The 24868-nt window shown below is 42.3% G+C and overlaps 1 protein-coding gene across 1 annotated transcript in view; it reads right to left on the reverse strand.

Annotated features, from left to right (window-relative positions):
- The window catches only part of PPP1R21 (protein phosphatase 1 regulatory subunit 21), a 41750-nt gene that overhangs the window by 8694 nt on the left and 8188 nt on the right, over positions 1-24868 (reverse strand). Inside the window, exons 7-19 of the mRNA XM_015427669.1 lie at positions 23873-23967; positions 22010-22062; positions 20779-20928; positions 18942-19043; positions 18761-18849; positions 15794-15930; positions 12754-12846; positions 9827-9954; positions 7900-8052; positions 6859-6951; positions 5185-5433; positions 960-995; positions 54-113 (exon numbers count right to left, since the gene is read on the reverse strand). Of these exons, the coding sequence (XP_015283155.1) occupies positions 54-113; positions 960-995; positions 5185-5433; positions 6859-6951; positions 7900-8052; positions 9827-9954; positions 12754-12846; positions 15794-15930; positions 18761-18849; positions 18942-19043; positions 20779-20928; positions 22010-22062; positions 23873-23967 (1438 nt within the window). The remainder of the gene's footprint in view (positions 1-53; positions 114-959; positions 996-5184; positions 5434-6858; positions 6952-7899; positions 8053-9826; positions 9955-12753; positions 12847-15793; positions 15931-18760; positions 18850-18941; positions 19044-20778; positions 20929-22009; positions 22063-23872; positions 23968-24868) is intronic.

A 24868-nucleotide genomic window follows, 5' to 3' on the forward strand; every position in this document is an offset into this window, starting at 1 on the left:
CAGCAGGGATTGGGCAATTACATTATTATTATTATTATTATTATTATTATTACCACTATCCTTGCCATATAGTGGTTCTTTATCAAGTCTTCCCGGGTATCAGCTTCTGGAATCTGCAGAGGAAATTTATAGCAACACAAGCAAGTACATCAAAAAGTGATAGCCACCACAGACTAAGCAGGAAAAGTACAGATGCGATAGAACAATATTGCTCTAGTCCATCAAGAAAATATGACAGGGCCTCGAGATGCTCAAGAGAAAGGCAAGCATATAAACATTTTTAAATAAGTAAAATGATTATTACATGGAGAACATGCAAGTTTCAACAACAGTGGAGTAGTAATAACAATGCTGTTACATTGTGCTCATTTTCTGGGAGTACTGACAAGTTTCCATAATTATTGCTAGGCAAGCTACTTGCAGAACAGAACATGTAGCCTGTGATACAAAATACCAGCATCATTGGACCAATGTGTATATGCTCCTACTGAGCAAATTAAAATAGAACGGCAGTGAAATGTTACATTATAGTCTTCTAGCTAAAAATGCTTAGATGTAAAGGGGAGAGTATCTGATGAAGGGAGTTCTGACTCTCAAGAGCTTATACCCTGGAAATCTTCTACTGAAGACCAACACAGCTACTCACCTGAAACTATCTCGGATGTAAAAAGTCTGCTTTATATAGAATCGGTTAGATCCAAAGGCACCCTTCTGGGAACTGAAGGCACTTCCACTCTAGGAAGAAGGGACCTGTGAATTTTTGGTGGGTTTTCCGGTGCAGGTGCAGTCCCACATGCTGCAGCCCACTTGTTTAATAAAGACTGTTTGGGCCTTTTGCTACAGAAAACAGGCAGCAGGGGAAAGGATTTGTTCTGCCAGTGGAGTTTCATTCAGTTCTTTGGATCTAACCCATACACTTAAAATTATGCCAGTATGATTCTGTCATATTAAAAACATACCTCTTCATTGCAAGCAGTCATTGTTAGCATTCCAACCTAAAAAAAAGAGATTAAGATGGTAATCAGATTGCAGAAGTAGTTTATATGTTGACTCAAATATATCGAGAAATTAGCCTCATTCATTTAACAAAAATTTTAAAATATTGAGAAAGCTGAACACATGCCAAAGTGTCTCCCGTTGAAATCACTGAGCCTTCCACAGGCTTAACTTTCGCTAGATTATACCCTTGACACTTTTCTCCATGAACAAAGATCATGCTCAGTGACACGTTCTTGCCAACCTGTCACTGCCAGTAGAACATTTAACCATCATGCATGTTTCAGCTGGTAGCCTGCAAAACTTCCAAGGCACAGCCAAATACGTTTACTGATATTTACCAAATATTTGATATTTACAAGGTAATTAAATGGCATTTACACCCTGTGATACATGGTTGGACATAAACCATTCTTAAATATGCTTTGCTAAATGAAAAGGGGCTTGTGGAAGGGAAAGTAGATTCTGCTCCAATGAAGCTGAAAATGTCAAAGTGCTAGGAATATACTTACAGTGATGCTGTAATGCTGTTTAATGTAGCAGGGTCAGTGTGGTATAATTGACAGAGGGGGCCTTGGACAAGAAATATCTGAATTTACAAACACTACTCAGCCATGAAATTCACCGAACAATTTTGAGCAAGTCACTCTCTATCTACAAAAAAACAGGTAACTCCATGGATGATGCCCTAGGTCTCATAGTAGGAAGAATAGGATACAAGTGCTATAAATAAAATGAACACACATAACTGAGTTTTTGGGAAGCTGTTTGGGTACCATCTCAGTTGGTCTGTCCCAGCCACAACTGGTATTAGGATTAGGTGCCTTGCTACAGCAGAATGGAATTTTGAATTCCACACACTCATTAAAACTCTTTTTGGTTAGTGAAGCTTTTCCACTTATACAAATTGCAGACATCTAGCATTTCTATCAAAACCACATACAAAGGATAATAGCAGTATACAGTTGCAGAGGGAAAAAACACTGCAGCCCTTAGAATTTACAATGAACCACTGAGAAAGGAAAGGGTAAGAGAACTGCTGGTTATTGACCTCAGCTGCATAACTCTCTCAGCTCAAAGACTAAGGGGAAGTAAATACTTAGTATCTCATCTGTGATGTGGCCCAACTGCTGCTACCAGAACAAGGATTTATGCTGTAATTAATGAGCTAGCAGGACTGAAAGGACTACTTCATTTCATCACAGAATACATACAGAGAAGCTGAAATTAGGTCTCTACTATCCTTTGATATCTTTGTTGATCCAATATATTAAAGATGATACAGGGAGAACTGTAGGGCTGGAAGAGCATATCTAGTCCTCATGGGAGAGAAATCTGGTCTTATGAACAGTAGTGCCTAGGTGCAACTATGGAAATGCTCCTAAAGCATTAGAATTCCAGATGTTTTAGGCAAGTGAGATGATCAAACACAGGCAGCAACCGGGAAAAGAAAGGAAAGATGCTTCCTTTAGGAAAAGAAATAATTTCTCTATAAGACTTCAGATGGGAGAGTAGAAGCTTTCACATGATCACGTGAACCAGCCTATGTTGCCCATCTGTCACTTTCTCCATCCAAAGCCAAACAAAGCCATAAAAGAGGCTGTTAACTAAATACAACCTGACCCAGATCAGAGATCAAGCTTAGACAGCATAGTGAGCTCAAAGAACGAGGAATCCACAATTTTAATCTCATTTCGGCTACAATTTCAGGAGATGACCTTAGGCAAGCAACTTGTCTCTTTGCTTTAAACCCCACCCCAACAACATTTATTGCAAGGATCACTAGGCTAATATTATGCGAAGTGCTAGTAAGTGCTAAGTAGTGTCACTAAATTATATATAAACAGGTTAAGACAAAGCACTCAACTTTAAACAGATTTATTCTTGAATGTATCTGTCATGACTAGGGGGTGTGCAAAAGAAATTGGTATTTTTTAGGTTCAGGTATACTGAACCCTAAAAAAAATAATCACTATTTTCCAATTTCCCCAAATCTCAATATTGGTATAGCATTAGGATTCGGTAATTTTTCTGAAAATATGAAATTTTCCAGCTCTATTATACCCTACGGGGCTTGGAGGAGAAGGCATTTAAAGAGACCACAGTCTCTTTAAATGCCTACTGCCTTCTCCAAGCGTGGCAGCAGGGGCATAACTCAGCAAGTGAACTCAGAAGGCATATGCTTTTTGAGAACTAGCTAATTCATACAGCAGCGGCAGGGCTTGGAGGAGTAGGCATTTAAAGAGACTGATCTCTTTAAATGCCTTCTTGGTATAGCTGAATGCAAATGAATAAAAGCCGGGGGGAAATCGGCTTTTCGGAGTCAGCTATTTTAGTAGCTGAATAAAGATCTCCAATCTTCATTCCACTTTAAAATAACAAAATATTGGTAAGGTATTTTTTCGGGTATTTTTTCACCTTAGATAAACCAAATGCACATCCTTAGTCATGATCCCAACAGGCCTAGTGTGCAGAAAAAACTTTCATTGCGCACATTGTCTACTTTCCATGCAGGAGTTAAACGGCTTTGGCCCATGTGTCAAGGAATGTTCTACTGAAAGTATTCTCCCAAGACAGAAGAAGTGGAGATGTTAAGACTGTGTGCACAGAAATGAAGTAGAAACTGTTTGGGAAAGTGGAGGGAGGAAAATGGTTTCTAATATGTATAAAATATTGTTGAAATGGTTTACTGAAGATGAAACTGTAAAAGAGCAAATGATAAAATGGGCACTTAACATGAATAAGGAAGTGACAATAGAATCATGGGAATATTTGTGGAAAAATTCTAGAAAAATATCGACCTGTACCAATGTAAGAGAAAATTGTTATAAAATGATGTATAGATGGTACATGACACCTAAAAAAATAGCAAATATGAATCAGAACATGTCTAGTAAATGCTGGAAATGTAAAAAACATGAGGGCTCTTTTTACCATATGTGGTGGACATGTGAAAAAGCTGTGGACTTTTGGACAAAAGTCCACAGCGAAATGCAAAAGATACTGAAATGTTCTTTTAAGAAGGCACCTGAAATTCTGCTCTTAGGACTTAAAATGTAAGAAATAAACGTAAAGAAAAAAACTATGTTCTGGTATTTGATAACAACTGCAAGAATGGTTTATGCGCAATGTTGGAAACAAGAAAAAATACCAGAAATAGAAGACTGGATACAAAAAGTTCTGTTCATGGCAGAAATGGATAAAATAACTAGAAAGTTGAACAACAAGGAAGACCAAGAATTTTTTGAAGAATGGAGTGACTTTAAAATGTACTTAGAAAAAAACTGGGATGTGAAACAAAATTTACTGTGTTTAGAACAATATTAAGCTAATCGATGTTATCTTGAGATTTATTGAATTTAAGGGTCAAAAGGGAGACGCATTGTGGGAAGCCGTTTGGGGAGGATTAGGGAAAAGGGAATAATTGTATGATTAAATTTGTTTTAAATGTTTGAAAATACCTAAGAAAATAAAAGTTTTTAACCAAAAAAAAAAAAAGACTGTGTGCACCCAGTAGCTCCAGTTCACGGCTCTGCACATCAGTTTATATTCCAAACTATGGCAGGCAGAGCTCTAAGCATGCATAGGGCAAATTCCACTGCCATAAACAGCCAATGAGAATGCCTTACTTACACATTGGTCAGCTAATATCTTCAAGACTATAACTTTTGATGCCGCACATGAACTTTGGACAAACAGCCAGCCCAGTGAAGAATTCGTACATTTAAGCACTAAGGATATAGTTGTAAAACTGCTGTAGCGTTTCAGAATAATACTGTTTGCTATAATGCTATAAATTTGGGGAGCATTATTAAAACTGACATACTAAAAATCTCAAATCTACCATCTCTATTTTAAAGCTGTCGCTGGAATTTTGCTACACTTCAGCAAAAAGTCTGAAAAATAAGGAATTGGTAAACACAAAACCACAAAAAATAGTAGCTTGAACAAATTTGAATCAAAATATCTCTCTCTCCAGTACAGAGAAACACACTGAAAATTCGTTCTAAACGCATACAAATATATCTCCTCAACTCGCAACTTTTCAGATTCAGGGAAACTACAGAACTGTTCCACAAGAAGGCAATTCTATTACAAAACAGTTCCCTCTTTCCTCCCCTCCCTAATATAATCTCCCAGCAACCTCTCCAGCTCTCCCAGCTTCAGGAAGAAACAGGCAAGACTTACCAAACTCGTGCATTTAACGGGCTCCCTCAGATCCTTCTCTGTGGCAACCTCCTTCTCCTGTTCAGCTGCGCTCAGTAGGAGAGAACTTTCCAGGCTTGCCTCGATCAATTGGCCACTGCCAGAGTTCTTGAGCTTATCGGCCACCTTTTTATTCTCTTTCTCCAGCCTGATTTTGGCCAGCTGGGCTTCCAGCATCCAGTGTTCTTTTTCCTGCTCCAGTTTTGCAATCTTCTCCAAACTCTGCTGTACCTTGAGAATAAGGAAAGAGAGAGTTCTTTCAGGCCGAACAGATGGGAACAGGTGAGAACGGAAGAGACAGGAGGGATTACCCAAAGCAGTGTGTAGCAAGCTGAGCCACTGATACAGCAGACTTGGACATGGGGCAGAACAGGGCACCCACACACAGTTCTGGCATGCTTTCAGGTGGCCTGTAGGGCTTGTGGTAAACTCCAAGCTTGCATGAAAAAGTTCCTAGCATTCATGATCACAAACATTACCAAATGGCTGCCAGGTTCACTCATGAGTATTCAGGCTCTTTAAACAAAAAGAACAGCACAGAGAAAAGAACAGTAAGGAAATGAGAACCCTTATAAGACTGGCTGTGACATTTTATACATTTTTATAAAAGCAAAGAGTACTTCTATTATTTTATAATGTGAACACATAATGGCAAAATCCACAGTTACTGATCAGAGTCAAATTCTTCTGCAGAGTGATGGGAACTGATGCCTGCAGTGACAGACCAGATCAAGTTTTACACGTTGTAACCGTGTGTGCACTTAAGAAAAAACATGATTATCATTTTTTATACATGACTTTCCCCCCATATGTGAAAAATTTAAGTGAAACCACACCATCATGGAAGATGTTCCACACCTATTGAGACCACCCCTTTATGGTCCAAGAGCCTCAGGAGGAAATCCACTTGAGGCTCCTCTTCAGGATTTCTCTTCCAGCACAGTTCTCTGAGTACTGAAATCTACATGAGAATCATAAACTCTAGCAGGACCTCCAAGGGAGTGGCTTTATCCTTTGAGCAGTGGAAATCAACCAGCCGTATACCAGCAGCCAAGCCATCTAACCCTAGGTATGGTTTCCTAGTTCTGAAAAATCTGGCTCTGCATTTTTAATATAATGAGCAGCAGATGGACTGGACTGTTGTCTCTTTTATATAGGTCATTCTGACTCATTCTCCCACACCCCAGTCCTGAGAAAGTAAGTAGTCCAACGACGAATGCCAAAGAAAAACTTCTGTTTGCCTTTCCACCTGCTAGGGCTTGAGGGTGAAAAATGACCAACTGAGTACACACTTGACCTTGCATCTCTTCACACAGACCTGTTAAAGGTGCAATCTAAGCTGGGCAGTGCAGGCAATCCCAAGGGCCACCTCTGCAGAGGCGGAACTACATATCACACAGCTCTGCTTGGCTTTTTGAGCCCAGGCCCAGCATCCTTTGGGGGCCTGACTATCAAAGAAACTTCCTGCTTCAGTCCTTTGTTTTGCAATCAGATTGTGCTTGGCTGACACGCAAAACTCTGGATGTAAGCATAATTGTGGATTTCAGAAGACATGTGTGCTAACTGAAGTTAATACAGTGTGACTACCGAAACAAAAATACCAATTCAATGAGCACACTATATTTCAGAACAGCTGCATGTCAAATGAGAGAATACCTGCTGCGCGAGGCCTTCTCTGCTCTCAGTGGAACTCAGAAGAATTCTGCGGTTGGCCAAGGCCTCTTCGTAAGGCACTGAATCACAGCACGGCTGGAGCCAAAAGACACACGGACTTCAGTGAGTTGGGTTACAGATGGGATGTGTTAGTTTCCCCACTGCCCTTCCCTTGCTAGTGAAAGTCTTCTTGGATGCTTTCGAGTCCCTTAGTGGTAAAGATCTGCATGGAGTATATTGCAATTGAAGGAGTGGGGGGAAGGGAAGAAAAAACATGCAGCTGGGGCACTGTTCTAGCAAGCCTGCAATGGCCCTGGGCAAATACGGGCAGGCGGTGGGTAGGGAGAAGCCTTATGTATTCTGTGAACAGGCTATATGAAAATATTACATTTGATGGGCCAATTGTTGTTTTTTGGCTGGAAAATAATCTGAAACTGCATCATACTGCGATGGGGCATTAAGAGTTGAAGGAGATGCTGAGGGCAGAGAAGAGAGATAATTCAGGGTAGAGGGACAGATGGCAAAAGGGGCTGATCAATGATTATAGCAGCTCTTGACTAACACCCAAGAATCCTACTCAGCAAACTACAGGTAGCTCCTAAATTCTACTGCCTGTCTTCTTTTCCCAGCTGAAACCACCATCCCCAAATCCTGCAACATATTAAATAACTACAACTGGCTTAAAGTAAGGTGGCTTCGAGTTTCCCTCCAGCTATTGCTGCGGTAAAACCAGCTAGGGCACCCCTTAAACAGCCGTGTAGCAGGTGGCTGCCTGGAGAATTCCTTCCTGCTTCCCACTACCCTGCAAATGCTGAGACAGCTCTCATCTGTATCCAGCAGTCCTCCTGCTCTGCAATCTTTTTCTTTCCCCAGCTCCACCCCAAGGAAGTATACAGCACAACAAACAAAGCAGTTCTATCCGCAACAAAGGCCTTCTTTTATGGAGGGAAAGAATCCAATCCCACATCAAAAGAATTTCTAGAGCATGTCCAAGGGACCAGAGTTCCTCTGTGCTATGGCTATAGTACTTGAAGGGGCACAAACCTTCTTCAGTAATTTCATGTATGCAGCGGCTTTCTTCTTGTACTGAAGCATGCATTCGGCTGAGAGGGGGTTGATAAACTCCATTCCTCCCTCAGGCCCATAGCTCAATGAGGCAGCGAAGCAGTCTAAATTGTTGCTAAAGAATGAAGCAACCTAGATATAGGGAGGCAATCATTTGAAACAGAGCCCAAACACACACAGAGAACAATCTGCATCAACAATGCAAATACATAATATAGCTTGAGAGGCTTCATCCATACTTACATAGGCCTCTCTTATAGAAATGTATTATGTTGCAAAACGAAGCTGCAAATTAGAGCTATCCTGAGAGCACAGTAGGATTTCATTTTCTAGAACAAGTGCTAGTCTAAGTGAAACTCCTTATTGATTTTAAAGTTCACGTTTCCAGGTCTTGTGGACACAGAAGGAAAGGAACAGTAAAAACCTGTGGACAGTGTATCTGCCAGTAGCTCCAAAAAACCTGACAAATTTTACTCAGTGTTACTTAGGAAGTAAAAATTCTTCACTCTGCAATATTTCCTAACCTCCCCTTACTCCTTTTCTACAAATCACAAGTTGAGGCCCCTACAAAACAGTTTGTCCCGCCCCTTCCCAATCCACCCAAAGTTATGAGGGGCTGATGCAAGCAGCAACAGTGGAATTTGCCAACCCACTACCCACTAAGCCCCAACCTTGCTTCTGCTCCATTAAGACTCATGGGAGATCAGGCTCCTATTCTCTCCACAGAATCCCATGTATCTCCCCCTCTTTTCTTCCTTATACCATTTTAATCCCAGGCAACAATAGGGGCAAAAAGTCTCTATCTTCAATTCCCCCTCCCCAACAACAACAAAATTCATTCAACACAACAGGTCAGGTAAATGTATATAAAGCAATACTGTTTTGGTGCACATAATAGGAACATGCTTTCTGGCTCAGAGTTGTTGAACTCATTTGGTACAAGGGCCAGATCTGACATGAATGTCACTTTGTCAGGCCAGGTCATGTGTGCCACAAAATGTAATGCCAGGTACAGGAGATATAAACTTTACAAAGGACACAGGCAAACCCAATTAACGGTATTATATTTTACTCAAAATACACAAACATGTTTTAAACTCTTACAGTATTTCTTCAAAGTATCTCCCTGATGCCCAACATCCCAATTCTACTGCCCATTATTCATTAGCACTCAGACAGCATACAGGGACATAACGCACAACCTCTTGTCATCTGGCAATAAAGGTAATAATCAGTTGCTTGCAGGCCAGATAAGAGCCCTAAAAGGGCCAGTTCCAGCCCATGGGCTGTATGTTTGACACCCCCAGGGGTCATTTCCTGCAGGAGCGCACAGGAGCGGAACTCTGGCAGTAAAGAGCCCAGGGGGCGGGCACATGCAACAAGCCCCACCCCCTGCTCCCAGCAGCCCTCAGTCAGAGCAAGAAGCAGCCAGGTAAGTTGCAGAGCCCCCCCCCCCCCCGGTCCAAAACAGTCCAGTGGCATCTTTAAGACCAAGTTTTATTCAGGTACAAGCTCTTCCTCCTCTGCAAGGACAGATCTGCATGCCCCCCACCCCCCAAATAGCTAGCAATCCAAAACAGTCCAGTGGAGCCTGAGCAGTGGGTGTTGCCTTCTGACACACTTCCAGTGTGCATATGCAAATAAGTTATGCTAATGAGTTATGCTAATGTGCTCCTGCACCTCTTTTTCTACGAAATGACCCCTGGACACCCCTAGCCAAAGAATTTTATTTGGCCTAGTTTTACCCCAAAGGAACGCAGTGCAAGAGCAGTTTTTCTAGAAGTTCCCCAATTCCGCTGGTAACACAGGTCTTTTTACCAATCTCTAGAGAGCCTGCAAACTAGTCTTTGTTTTGCAACCCTGGCTAAGGCTGCTGCTATTGCTTCAGGTGAGAAGAGAAAATTACCTTGCCTGCTCCATTTGTTAACGCCACCACAGACGATAAGATGCAGTCATTTGTGGTTATTAGCTTCTGCGTGGCTGTTGGGAGCTCACACTCCAAGGCAGCTTTTTGACTATAATGCTTGGAAATATCTACAACCAGAAGGGATTAAAAGTTGCATCAGCCATGCATACAACCTTGCATACCCTCTGGAACTCTTGTTCAAAGCCCGTTTGAAGATTCTCTCCTTGCTCCTATTTGTTGTTGTATTATATTGTTTTACTGTTTTAGGCTGTTTTATCTGTTTTAACTCTGGCACTTGTGCCTCGTTAGCCGCCCTGAGCCTTTGGGGAGGGCGGGATATAAATCCAAAAATAAATAAATAAATACTAAATTTCATTTTTTCTTTCCAGAAGGATAATCAAAGACAATTAAATGTCTCTCAATCATATCAAGAAGAAGAGTTGCTCTTGCCCGCACTCCGTGGGGTTATGGGGTAGAAGATATTGTTAAATTTGGACCAAAGAGACCCAAGGTTCAAGACCCTGCTCAGTCATGAAGCTCACTGGTGACCATAGGTCAAACAGCATCTTTCAGTCAACCCAATTTGACAAGGTTGTTGCATGGATTTTTTTAAAAACAGGAAAGGGAAAGATAGAAGGGAGAGATACAGATATACAAAAGTCCTTGCTCCTTCCATCTCTGACATGCACATGGGCAGCTTTTCAACTGCTACCACATGTATTAGGCATGTCCAAACACACACAACTCAGATTCCCTCTTTCCTGTCTCCTGAAAACTTCTGTAATAGGAAATATGCTGCTCTGCTGAGCCATCAGCATCTCTAACTATCAATGCCAGGATCCTCAGTTTAGGCTAGCCAGTGCCAACAACTAGAACTAATGTGGATGTTATACATTTGGAAGCTCGAGAAATATTTGCCAGTTTGCTTAGAACAGTCAGAACCAGCCATAATATCAACAGCCATTATCTTAGAACAGTCAGAACCAGCCATAATATTGCCATTGTCTATTGCTGTAACAGCTGTACACGCTCAAGGCTACAGGCTCAGTCCTGGGCATCTCTTGATTACAGGATTCACTGGGCAGAGCTGGAAAAGATCTCTGTCTAAGACGTAGAGAGCCTCTGTCATTCAGAATGATAATTAGACTGACTTCATACAAAGCAGCTCCTTAAGCACAAGCTTCTGTTGTTGCACATTTTTGTGCCTCTGGAAGATTTAATTAAATTGTCTTTTCAGGGCAGTGCAACTCAAAGCAAGCACCAATCTAATGACAGCATATGGCCTGTTCCTTGTATGGGGCTTGGAAACTGAACATTTCCAGGTTCACAACAAGCCACAGTTTGTTGCTACATCGATTTCCAAGCCCCATGCAAAGAGAAGAGGCATGTGAGCCTCAAGAATTCCAAGGCTTGTTCTTGCAGCCACAATTCACAGTTTGTTATCATTTCCAGAAGCAGCTACTGTCCTCTGGCACCGACACCAACCCCAGCCATTTTCATTTGGGATGTGGGAAGCCAGCTGCTGGTTAAGTCAACCAAGCAACTGAGGAGAACTGAACCTTTAATCTACTGGGAAAGGGTCTGATGGGCCACTGCCCTGGCAGAAACACAGCCGAGCACCAGCAGTCCCACCAACCCTGAAGGTGGATGTCCATCACCAATGCCACTGACTGGGTCTGAGGTGAGTGGCCCCTGAAGTGCTGGCTTGCAGGGCTGCCACATGCCAGGTTCCTGGGCCATTTAAGCCACGAACTCCACCACTGCTCAGCAACCACCTGGATAGATGTACACAAGTTGTCATACCTCTTGGTAAGCTGTTAATTGACTACAGAACTGTTCAGTCTAGGGGTATGCATTCGGCCATAACCGAACCACCACCACCCCAATACCTTGTTGGCATTTTTCGGGTAACACATAAGCCAAATACAGATCAGAGATCTGTATTCGGCTACCAGTATAGATGAACCCAAAAAAGCCGATATTATCTAGCTTTTTTTTGGTATCATTTTGCTATATCAAAAACAAGGTATTTAAACCTAACAACAGGAGTCACCAGTCAGCTGTTGAGTTTAAATGTCTTTCTTCTCTTCCCGAAATCTGGGAGGGAAAGAAATGCATTTTAAACATGTCTGGGTTCCCTGCCCAATCTTCTCCAGGTGCCCCGCAGCTACAGGGCACCTGGAGAAGATCAGGCAGGGAACCCAGGCATGTTTGCATGCCTGCAGTTTGCTTCCCCAGCCAGCCTACCACAGTGGGTAGGCTGGGGAAGGGAAGGGCAAGCATGCAAACATGCCCCCTTCCTTCCCTGAGCCTCTCCACTTTTGTGGATAAACTCAGGGAATTGGGGAGGGAACCCAGGCACTTTGCATGCCTACCCTCTGCTTCCCCAGCCAGCCCGCCACGGTGGGTTGGCTGGGGAAGCGAAGGGCAGACATGCAGACTTGCCCACTTCCTTCCCTGAGCCTCTCTGCTTTGTGGAGAAAATCGGGGAAGGGAGGGAGGGGGGGCATGTTTAAATGCCTTTCTTTCCCTTCCCAATCTGCCTGCCCTTCTCCAGCTACCCCATGTCAGCTAGAGAAGGGAAGGCAGAAAGCAGAGGCTTTCCCTTGTCAATTTCACTCATAGCTGACTGGCCGGGAGTGAAATTGACAAGGACATCCCTATGGGCTACTAGAGGGAAAGAAGACATTTTAACATGCCTCCTTTCCCCCTGGTGGTGTATGTCAGACCCAAATATATTTTGGAATACTAAATATATTTCCCCAGTCCAAATACTTTACCGGTATTGGATTGGGGAAATTCAGCATTTACCAATGTTTTTTGGGTCTCATTTACCTGAAGCTGAAAAATACCAGCATTTTTTTTTTTGCACACCCCTAATTCATTCATTCTATTGGAAAAGCTACTCATGCCTAAGTCGGTCTCACCTTTCATGGTATCATGAAATCCTTGAAGAGCTGATGCAACATGCGTGAACACTGAGCTGAAGTTTGTCCGAAGCAGCCTGTCTGGCTTTGTGCCTAGAAGTTACACAAAGAGGAGCAAAATCTTAATTCAATTATTATTTATCTTCCAAAACCAAACAGCACCAGGCAACCAAATTAAAAGGTTTCCCCAGTGAGTCCCACTTGGTTAAGGGACACAACCAAAAAGGCCATAAAAGAGCAACAAGCACTCAGTAAGTTTTCAGTTTCGCCAGTCCAAATCTATTTTTTTAATTTATTTTCACATTTGTATCCCGCCCTCCCCAATGGGCTCAGGCCGGCTCACAAGGGCAAGGTAATCAGCCGTGCCATAAATAAACATCTAAAACATAATAAAAACAACTAACACTTAAAAACAACAACGGTGCTCAGTCACTGATATCATAATCCAAGATGGAATCAACACAATTCCAGGTGGTACTCCCATGAATGGCGACAGCTTATCAGATCTTCCTTACATATTCCAGGATCTTCATCAGGGCCTCGTCCGTGCATCCTTTAAGATACCATAACGGTGGTGGTATAGTGGGGCAGCGGCTCCTACTCAAAGGCCTGGTGGAAGAGCTCTGTCTTGCAGGCCCTGCGGAACTGCATAAGGTCCCGCAGGGCCCGGATCTCCCCCAGGAGCTCGTTCCACCAGGTAGGAGCTGCCACCGAAAAAGCCCTGGCCCTGGTTGCAGCTAATTTGATGTCCTTGGGCCCCCGACCATAGAAAAGAAATCCAGCTATGTTGGCTAATGTTGACATTTGGACCAGGTTCAGATTCCTAGTCAAATAGGAAATTCTAAAGAGGGCAGCGGGAATCGTGTACATGCTATCATTGGATTGTGACATATGCTAATAAAATCTCTTTTAATTGGGCCCATAATATATCTCAGCCTTGATTTTATACATACATGCTCTCACCCTATTATGTACTGGTCATCAGTCTCTTATCACACAGCAACAAATGAGGTATCTACTTGGGAATTAAACAGCAACAGAATAACATGCCATTTTGTGGTGAGCCCTGAAGAAACTAGCAGTAGAAAAGAGTAAGAGTCCAGTAGTGCCTTAAAGACTAACAAAATTTGTGGTAGGGTATGAGTTTTTGTGGTAGGCTATGACTCACAGAAGGTCATATCCTACCAGAAATTTTGTTAGTCTTTAAGGCGCTACTGAACTCTTACTCTTTCCTACTCCTGAAGAACCTGATAACGTCAATAGAGTACAGAACTTCATGTAATTAATGTCTGTAGAACTTCAGGTAGTCTTCTTGATGCATATAATGCTTTTTATTGTTCTTTAATTTTGTAATCTACCTGTATTTCTCAGTTCGTTGTATTTAATGGTTTGCATGCATTGTTCTCCAATCGTGCAATCTTTCTTCATTACCTACATTACACTATATTTTTAGCATGTTCTCCAATGTTGTTCGTTTATGTATTACACAGTTCTTACTGTTTTTAGATGTATTCCACCTCAAGTATTAGCACAAGAGGAGGACTACAGATGAAGTAAATATTTAGGGATCCCATTTTTAGTAGTAAAAATCCTGGGTGGGGCACTTGGAAACAGCAAGGGTTTAAATTGGAAAAAATGCAGTACAATAGAAGGAAGGAAATGGAGCTCCCCCTACATTAAAGATCTTTCCAGGTAAAAATGGTCTGCAAAAGCCTTATGATGTCCAAGTATTGATCCTAAAAAGCCTGGAAATCATCCAAAATTATCTTTCAAAATGTGTGCTGCAGTACATCTTCCATAATGTCACAGACAAATGACTTTCAAACCATTTAGACATTTGTGTAAGGAGCAGCACACTCACACATCAGAGGGTAGATGAACTGTTAATCAAGACATGTTTCCTGCAGATACTTGTTAAATGGAGCGTCTTCAACAGCCTCAAACTGTACCCACACGGTCACCAGTTAGCAGCAAGGTGCAGATATTTGGACACATGCCCCTTAGCATGTCAGTTGTTCAAGCATGAAGAGATTTGCACTTGGATTTTAAATCAATTGTTAGCTACTCCAGGGTACATGTGCTCTATTAATTCCTGCCCCGCCCCTTATCAGCCTGAGAGGAATCAATATTTTAAAAATAGAAAGTAAGCCAAGTAACAGGCAAGCCACGCTACGTTAAAACCTAAAATGGTATTTAAGCTTTAAGACAGGCAGGGTTGGGATCAATAACTATTCAGAAGCACCTCCCCCACAATTATAACATGCTTTAATCTATATGTTTTATGCTAGTTTCAATCACTGGATTTACTTGTTTCTAGATACTGTTTCATTAAAACTCATTTATGTACTACACAGTTTATTTATGACTCTGGGAAGCAGGCTAATATTTTATGTGACAAGGAACAAACACATCTGCAATTGGTCTGCCCCAACCTGAATTGTTTGGGCTGTCCTAACTGGCAGTTTTTGTTGAAAAAGCAAGATGTTTTGCTCCACCACAGAGCTTTAGAGTCAGTCACCACAAACATAATACTCTGCCCTTTCTTAGCTTTCAAACTGAAGTTAGGGGCTTCTAGGTTCAAAGCAGAAATGAAACAGCTTTAGAAGGCAAATCACTGTAATTTTGGGAAGTGGAGAGTTTATTTTTTCTAATTTCTTTTTTTTTTTAATGTCCATTTCAGGAACCTCAAGTTACAGCAGGAGTTTTAGACCAGCCTCACTTCAAAATTTGCTTAAAAAATTATTGAAACTAACACAGAATATTTTATGGCACTTCCTTTTTCAATTCCCTTCAAGTTCCAACTTCATTTCTGGAAGCGCCTGAACAACAGATGTCTTCCTCTCTATCTCCCCATGACCTTCACATCACTAGGCATCTAGTGCCTCTTGTTCACTAAATAGAGACAATGACATATACACAGTTTAACATCTGCCTTCTGCCCTACAAAAAGCTTCAATTTGTACTTGGATAAGATAACAATGAAATGTGAAAGTTTCATCATCCTCAAATGTTCCCACCGCAGTTGCCAACAGACGCTTACTTGGTAAGGCAAGAAGACTAATATACGTGTGCAGCTTCTCAAAGACAGTCGTCAGCTTCTTCATGTCGTTTTGGAGCTCCATGTTCCTGGCTCTTAACGCAGCTGTGCAAAGAGAAGATTCACACTCTTCTTCCAAACTAGGAACATATGAATTTATGTTTTTAAGAGTGAGTATAGTGGTTTTGTTTGCTTAAATGACATGTTTTTTCAGAAAAGATGAGAAACACATTTTAGGGCACTTTCCCGAAACCCACACACCTGAAAAGCTATACAAGTGAAGCTCGAGGGGAAATGCTTCAGGGCTGATGGGCAGATGCACATAAACATGGAGCAGACAATGTTATCTTCCTGGCTCTGTTTGGATGTCATGATAAACTGAAACCTCAGTTTATTGCACAATCCCTGGTTAGCGCTCAGTACGTAGCAGAGTTTATTTATACAGCACTCTCTTATCCCAGCCTTTTGCCAAAGAGCTCAGGGCACAGTATATGGTTCTCCCCCCTCTACTTTAGCTACCCCAAAACACTGCGAGGTACATTAAGTTGATAAAGATTGTACAGCCCAAGGTAACCCAGGAAGCTTCAACGCAGGTATGGACTTGAAGCTGGCTCTCCTTGGTCCTAGTCTAACACTGTAACCTCTACATCATACTGGCTTCATAATAACCTCCAGTGAGTCTGCTGCATGTCACCTTTCCTACCTCAAAGCATAATCCCCAGAGTCTATCCCAAACTCTTGCATTGCTGGGGTACTAGCAAAACCTCCCTACGTGTGCAGCTCAATCACTATTGATTGGCTGCAGTAAATAGGCAAAGGAGGGCCAGGAATCCAAGCCAAGCCTCCTCAGATCTTCAGGCTCTTCTCTGCAAAGGGGATTGTTACCTCTTGTCTAGTTACTTCAGTGCATTTCCTAAGCTTTTTTAATGCTGGGATAAAAAGAGATTTTACGCAGCCCTCACCTTCCTCTCCCACACCCTCCATTTCACCTACATTCCCAAACCTTGTTTTCTTTCAGCGATAAAAGCTTGGGAAGAAATATATAAACATGGCCAATTTACTCCCTTGGATGTAAAGAAAGGAGCAGCAAGGTCTGACTGTAGGTGGGCTGTGAACTGCTCAGGACTATAAGGATGTGTGTTTTTTTTTAATTTATTAGATTTTTACCCTGCCCTCCCCGCCGGGACATGCTCAGGGAAGCTTACAAGAGAACCATAGATAAAACAAAATAAATTAATATAAATACTAGTATAAAATACACAAGTGTATTTTATGCAGCGGCTTCTATTTTATATGTCGAAAAACTGAAAGACATGTGTGATTAAGAGGTATCTTTTGTCCCACTGCCTTTTGAATTTCCCCTTGGGAGAAGCTATTGCTTGATTAATCATCATTATAAAGGGATCAGCACACTGCTGAATGCTGCTCGAGCAGCTGTGTTTTGTTACTTGATGCAGATAATTCTGTATCCAGGAGGATTGGGGGGGGGGGGGGAGTTACTGAACAAACTGGGACTTCTGAATATGGACATAATGAGAAATGAGAGTTAGTGCCAAGCACAGGCAACAAGCCCAGTATGAATTGTGGTTCAGAAACCTAGCTTAGCACCCAGCAATAAGCCACAGTTCGTTGAGCACCCTGCATTTACACACCTTGATGAACCAGGGATTCAACAAACCGTTTTGTCATGACATCTGAATGAAGCCCTGGAGAAACTCTTTTGTTTGCAATTTTGACGCATTTTGTGGCTGTGAAACTGGGAACAGCCCAGAAGTTCTTTCCAGTGATGGTTCTTCCCATTTGACATAATGAATTTACAGAAAAGAATTTAGCATCCTGTCTTAAACCCCTAATCTGCATTCTGGGGTCAAATGCTTTAAATGCATTCTTTGAACCCACACCATGTAGTATTAGACTGCAAGCTCTCCATACTGCAAATAATTGAAAAACAAAGACTCTGGACTGTTAAGTAGGACACTCATGCAAAAGCGATAGAGTAGAAATTTATCGGTTTTTCCAGCCTTGGAAAGAACACTGGCCAGGGGTGGGGCACAAAAGGAAGTAAATTCACTTGCCTGTTCACAGAAATGCTAATGGGAAGGTTTTCAATTAAGGATGCAATATTTAGTCAGTTCAATTGATGGACCAACCATCTAAAGCTTTAGCTGATTAATCAGAGGTATCTAACTTCATTTGGTGAGGGGAAAAGTTAATCAAAGGAGCCCAAGTTATTTTGATTCTGGCTGTTACTGTGACAGGGAATTTGAAAGGAAGTTAGAAACAAGTTCTCATACATTTGCATTTTTGGAAAATATATGTAACCTTAGGCACTGTGGTAAGAAAATGATTACAATTATATAAATTAATAACAGAAGTAGAAGACTACACATTATTGAAATTGCATGTATACCTTTTTTCTAACTCTTCTGAAGAGCCAGCTTAGGATGTGACAAACTCTCCAAGAAAAAGACTACAGCCACCAAGAATATGGTGCTAGATCCTACAGACCTGCTTTGCTAGTGGCAGAGCCTTGCATTGCTGGAGAAAGGCTCTGGTGTCAGTGGAAGGGATTAATGACGTTGTATCCTACCAGTCTTCTCAGGGAGGGGTGTGTGCTTCCCACCAGCAGAGGAACTGCATGTGACGGCAGGATGTGCCTTGCACTGACAAATCATACTTCCCCTTCACTGCATAAAGTGGTCAGATACAACCCATAACATCTGACCCACTATATATCTTTGAAGAGAGTTTCTGGTTCACGCACAGGGGAGGCACTAGGGTTGACAAAAGCAGCTATGATGGAACTGGGGAATCCCTAGCTCTAGACCCTTACATTGCCAGCAATACTTATGAAAATTACTCAAGAGTCAGAGGCACGTTACCAACAGCTCAAAGAATCCAATGTTAAGTGATAAGCCGCACATTGAATTAAAGTTCCCATTTAGCAAGTAAGAAGAAAAAAGAAAATACCTTTTCAACTGGTACGGAAGAATCTTCCTGAGAAAGTGGACATAAGACGTTAGGTAGTCAGAAAATGATTTCAATTTCACAGTTGTTTCCTTTTCAAAAAAGAGAAAAAATAACGTTAGTTCAGCTATTTAGTACCAGCCTGCCTTGGAGGGGGAGCTTGGCAAGAAGGGAACACTTTTACCAGCACTGTGACAGTGTCCTCCGTGACACTCTCAAATAAGAGCAGCATTCCTTCCTCCAGGGGGCGAACGTAAGACGCGTTTTCATGGAGGTACTGTGAGAACTAAATGCAGAAAGAGCAGTTAGTGATTAACTGGCCAAACAGCGCAGCCACATCAAGGCCAAAGATTTTGCATTCGGAATAGTCCCCCCCCCCCCAATCCACTACTTGCAAGAAATAATGGCACTGTTTCTGCACTGCCATCTGGTGTAGTAGTTTAGTTTGTAGAACCTGGGGAGGGAGGAGACAGTGGAAGAACCACTGAGACAACACTTTTGTGCAGTCAATAACTAAGGAAAGTTGGGCTTATTCTTTAAAACAGCCTCACAAAGGAGACAGAAGATGTGCTAGGATGGCGTGGTGTAGCACTCAGAGTTCTGGACTAGGATCTGAGAGACCCAGGCCCAAATCCCCACTCTGCCATGGACACTTGCTGGAAGCTTGGGCTTGCTGGGTGACCTTGGGCCAGTCACACACTTTCAGCCTAACCTACCTCACAGGGTTGTTGTGAGGATAAACCAGAGGAGAGGAAGGTGAGGTAAGCCACTTTGGGTTCCCATTGGGGGGGAAAGGTGGGATATAAATGAAAAGAAAGTCTACAGCCCACATGAAAAGAAGAGGAGATTGGATTTATACCCCGCCCTTCACTCGGAGTCTCAGAGCGGCTTACAAACTCCTTTCCCTTCCCCTCCCCACAACAGACACCCTGTGAGGTAAGCGGGGCTGAGAGAGCTCTTTCGAGAACTGCTCTTTCAGAACAGCCCAAGTGAAGGAGTGGGGAATCAAACCCAGTTCTCCCAAATTAGAGTCCGTGCACTGAACCACTACACCAAATTGGCTTTCCAAAAAAAAAAGCCTTTTAAAAAGTCTCATTATATAAGCCATATTGAGAACAATATAGCTGGGAAAAAATGTAAACAAATATTTCAATATCCTTTTCAGTAAGGGGGTTGGGGGGGGGTCATCAAAAGGGTATCTTTCAACCCACACACTCAAAAAAAGGGACAGTCAAGCAACTCGGGGCTAACGCTTCCAAAATACAAGAGCCCCTCTTGACTGCATCTTGTGTGGGGCAAGAAAACAGCAAGAAGGTGCTCTCAGTGGTTTCCAACATCTGTAGATCATTCCCCCTCCTTCATCAATGAGGTCCCAAGTGTGAACCAGGAAGTCCTTGCTTCAAATCTCTCTCCTGCCATGGACTCCCCACATATCTTTAAATGAGAAGCAGACCAATTGCTGAAGGTCTGTCAGTGGCTACAAATCATGGTGACTACAGGGAATCTCCACATTCAGAAGCAGTAAACCTTTGAATACTAGCGTCAGGAGCCAACATCAGGGGAAGTCCTTGGTCTCTCTGCCCTGATGTTGGCTTTCCAGAGGAACTGGTAGGCCACTTTGTGAGACAGGATGCTGAACTACATGGACTACTGGTCTGAACCAGCAGGGCTCTTCGTATGTTAGCTCCTGACAAGCCATTCCCCCAGCCTAACCCATCTTCAATATGAAGATAATACTGGTAATACTGAAGGGGGCTGGTGTAAGGTTTCACTAATATGCGAGAAGCACTTTGAACACTTCAAAGCACTTTATAAATGCGAAGTACTACCTCCTTGCAGGAAGCACTGGAAAGGCTTCCTGTGCTTGCATCTAATATGCACCACTGCTACAAAAATACTGTTTTAAAAACAGTATTTCCTCTTCTGTAAAAAGCTATGACATGCTGGCATGCAGCCTATTTAATCGCTTGTCCATTGCCACGTGAGCTGGTTGCTTAGGAGTTCAGCCCAAGTCAGCTTACCTTCTGGTTTAATGGAGATATAGTGTCTGTGGCAGAATCAACTGGAAAAATCTGGACTCGTTGCTCTGTGTAGGTGTGGAAATTCAGAAGAGCCGTTACCAGATCTTGAACAAAGGCCAGTGCCTGGCCGACAAGGTCACGGAGCTTCAACTACAAGGGACAAAGAGCCAAGATGGGGCTGGTTCTTATGATGGATGAAATGCAAACTGTTACTGGAGGACTTTGACAACACTGCTCCCAACTAAGTCAACAGAAAATAAGAATACAACAGACACCCTCCCTGCTATAAAGGTTCTACTACTGGGAGAGCAGCATTCACTCACCGCAACCTGAGTGTGGCAGAAAGAATTTGTGGTGCCCCATATATCATTTCAGTGGCAGAACCACAATATATTTTGTAGAGGAAGAAAGACATTTTATGTCACATGCAAGGCAATACACTTCACAGCAGATATTCTACCAGGCATTATGCATATCACCTTAATCACTTAAAAGAACACACAGAGAAGCAGACTGTCACGTTTTAAGCAAATGCTTTAATATTGCAAAAATACTCAAAATATGAAAAAATACCTGAAGTGCACGCCTAGAGAACTGAAAGGTGACTTGGCCCATGCAATTCATTTCTTTGTCAGGCCTTTGCTACCTTATCCTACATCTATGGCACTGAGGCCAAGAGTGAGACTCTTCTTCAGCCACACAGTTGACTTTGGTAATCATCGAGGCACAGAATTCTGGCTTGTCCAGTTACTCCAACTCTGAAATTGGAGAGTGCTCTTTTGGATGTTATGGATAGGTACCAGTAATAGACCTATCCTTTACCCTTTAATCTAACCCTTTAAAAAAAAAAAGGGCTAGTGGCCATTGCAGGAGGCAGGAAGGAATTTGATGTATTGTGTGGAGTGACCCCCTCATCTTGCAGGTCTTAAGCCTGCCTATCAAAGGAAGCCAATCAGTGATGTTGGCTTTTTGTTGGAATGCTACTATACTACCACATGGGGATGGTGTATTGCTGGAGACCTCTTAAGCATGGTACAAAATTCAGGGGCCAGCAGCAGGGACCCTTCTTTCTCGGAAGTGAATTCCACAATTCAGCCTTAACAAAGAGGCTGGCATATGGATTAATTCTGGTTAACCAACTTTAACCAGAGGACTTTTTAAACTGCAGTTAAGAGGGAGCCAGAATTACATCTGTATTAGTCCACCACCTTAAACAGTGTAGGTTTCTTACCTGGCGTCGCCTGTTGTGCAATGGCACATTCAGAGCAGTGTACTGGCTAGATCCTATAAAAGAAGAAGAGTTGTATTTATACCCCATCCTTCACTCAGAGTCGCAGAGCAATTACAATCTCCTTCCTCTCCTCTCCCCCTGTAAGGTATCTGAGAGAACTGCTCGAGAGAACAGCTCTGAGAGAACTTGTGACTGACCCAAGGTCACCCAGCTGGCTGCATGTGGAGGAGTGGGGTTCTCCAGATTAGCGTCTGCCGCTCTTAACCACTACACCAAACTGGCTGGGGGGGAACATCCTTAATATTGCAATAAATATTCTCCCCTCTGGATCCCTCCTCTTTATTTTACTAAATTATAAGACATTCAAGAACAAACACTGTTTAAAATTTATTTACTTCATTTATACCCCTTACTTCATTTATACCCCAATGCCTATGAGGCAGGTGAGGCTGAGAGTGCGCAACTGCCCCAAGGTCACCTACCAAGCTTCCATGGCTATGTGGATTTTCTCTTGCAGGGTTCAAACCTGGGTCTCCAAGATCTTAGTCTGGCCCTCTAAACTACTACACCATGCTGGCTCGCAGCAGAACAAAAACAGAACAGCTATTACCCACCCTAGGGATAGCACAGGCTACAAATTCAAGTACATAAACAAGAAAGTGGTAGATGCACATGCCAATATGGGATGTCACTTTAAACTTTGAATTTATACAGCACTTTTTATTGTTTAAAGTCCTTTGCATACACACTTAGTAATTCTTACAATAATTCTAAGACAGTTCAGTATTACCCCCCATAGTGCCAAAGGATGCATCCCAGATCAAAGCCCAGCCTTTTAGCTAGCTCGCTATACTAGTTCTTTGACATAAAGACATTTGAATTAATAAGCAATAGAAACGAGACACTTAAAGACGCATGGCACACACTAACCCATATGACAAGCACAGTTTAAAGATGCTAGCCGCCTTGCTGTATGACTTCTAACTATGGATAAAGGTTGGGGTTTTTTTTAAATTTCTAAGCCACCATATGCCTAGAGACCCTGATGGGTAACAGGAAATGAAAGACCATGGGGCTGGATCCAAAGAATCCACAGCACCAATGGTGAACCTTCCTGTGATGCAGGCAGGTAGAACTTGCCTGTTTTGTCCACACAAGTTTCCTTGAGCTGGCAGAAGGCTCCCTGCATCACTGGAGCCTTCCACTCTTAGCAGAATGCAACCTTTCAAGCCTAAGCAATACACACAATGGCCAGTAACAGCTTAACCTCCATCACTATTTATTTTTTCTTTAAAATCTATATTGGAACACACTGAAATGATGTCCCAACTTGAGGAGCTTTATATCTTGGTATCATTATGGTGTAGTTGTGGTGCTCCCGGGGTGTTTGGGGGAGGGGAGTAAGAGTTCCTTATAACATGTCGTTCCACCTCAGGTTCCAGACACAACAAAATTATTTATCATGTGGCTGGTGAGGACATGGAAATGGGAAGGTAGGAGAGGGATAAGCTGTCCTTTTTCTTTGCTCCATTCATGCTCTGTTCAACAGCCACTACCGTTAAAAATACTAGGAATATCCATTTAACAGACCTCCTGGAATTTCATCTAGTGTGGCCTCAAGAAGTTGGCCTTGGTCTACCTTAGTGACCCTATGGCTTGCAGTAGCAAGATCTGACTACCTCACAGATGATACTCTTACAGTGCCATCCTAAACAGGGTTATACTTAAGTCCTCTGAAGTCAACAGGCTTAGAATGGTGTAACTGTTTAGAAACTCCCTGTCAGTCACTACACTGTACCACCTCTCACGGGTTTCCCTTTTTCCTCTCTTCAATAATAGCAACAGCATCGAGGCAATACCTACTTGTATCATTGAAAGGTACTTTTTCACGGATAATGCGTAAAGACTCATCCAACCTGCTACCCAAGTCAGAATGAAGATTCTTTAGTTGCTGCTGGCTGCATAACAAAAGGCAACAATTAACTATTGGGGGGGTGCGTGTTGGTAAGCTGAGAAATGAAAAACCAGAACACCAGCGGCACACATTTCACATTAAACAAGCATAACCGTGCATGTTTTATAATACCAGATAGGTCAAAAAAACAACAACACTGCATCTAATAGAAACACTTTATTAACACTGTATTCTAGAGCAGCTGCTCTGGTGACCATACAATTGCTGTACTGACCATCCACGTTCTGACTGACCCTCACTGTAGGAAGCTGGAATGTTCTTGAACACTTCAAGAAATCAGGGCAGTCTATTTCAAGGCTAAACAGAGATGCACATATCTATGTATAACGAACTGCCTGTTTTAAGCCACTTGTATTAATGGTATGTCAACTGTCAGGACACAGCATCAAAATTGTTTCTGAAATATATCAATGCAGCATGCATTTTTTTCACTCATGAAGGCTTCAGACAATTGTACTGCAGTGGAACATAATTTCATCTCTGCAAGTATAACAAATCATCTACCTGCATACTTGAGCCAACTTGCGTTTAACCTACCAGCAGCTGCTTTGCAAGAGAACCAGAATGAGCTGTCTCTTAACATGCATCGTGATGGGCACTGTGCTAAAAAATTTCTTACAAGTCATTGTTTCATAAAATTAGCAACCATCAATAGATGTCATTGCCAATAGAAACAGGGAAGCCTGGCAGTACCAAAGTGTTCATGAATGTGTTTTCAGTGATTATCCCTAGGAATTGTGTTTACATGTAATGTTTTCCCACAATACATGTAATAATCCACACAAAATCAAGTTAAATTATGCTGGAGTAAATGAGGGGACAACCTCATTCATGGATTCCATGCACAGTTCTTTGGGTATGCTAAAATAGTGTAACAGTAGTTT

This window comes from Gekko japonicus, unplaced genomic scaffold (assembly GCF_001447785.1).
Source record: "Gekko japonicus isolate JY-2015 unplaced genomic scaffold, Gekko_japonicus_V1.1 scaffold174, whole genome shotgun sequence".
NCBI lineage: Eukaryota > Metazoa > Chordata > Lepidosauria > Squamata > Gekkonidae > Gekko > Gekko japonicus.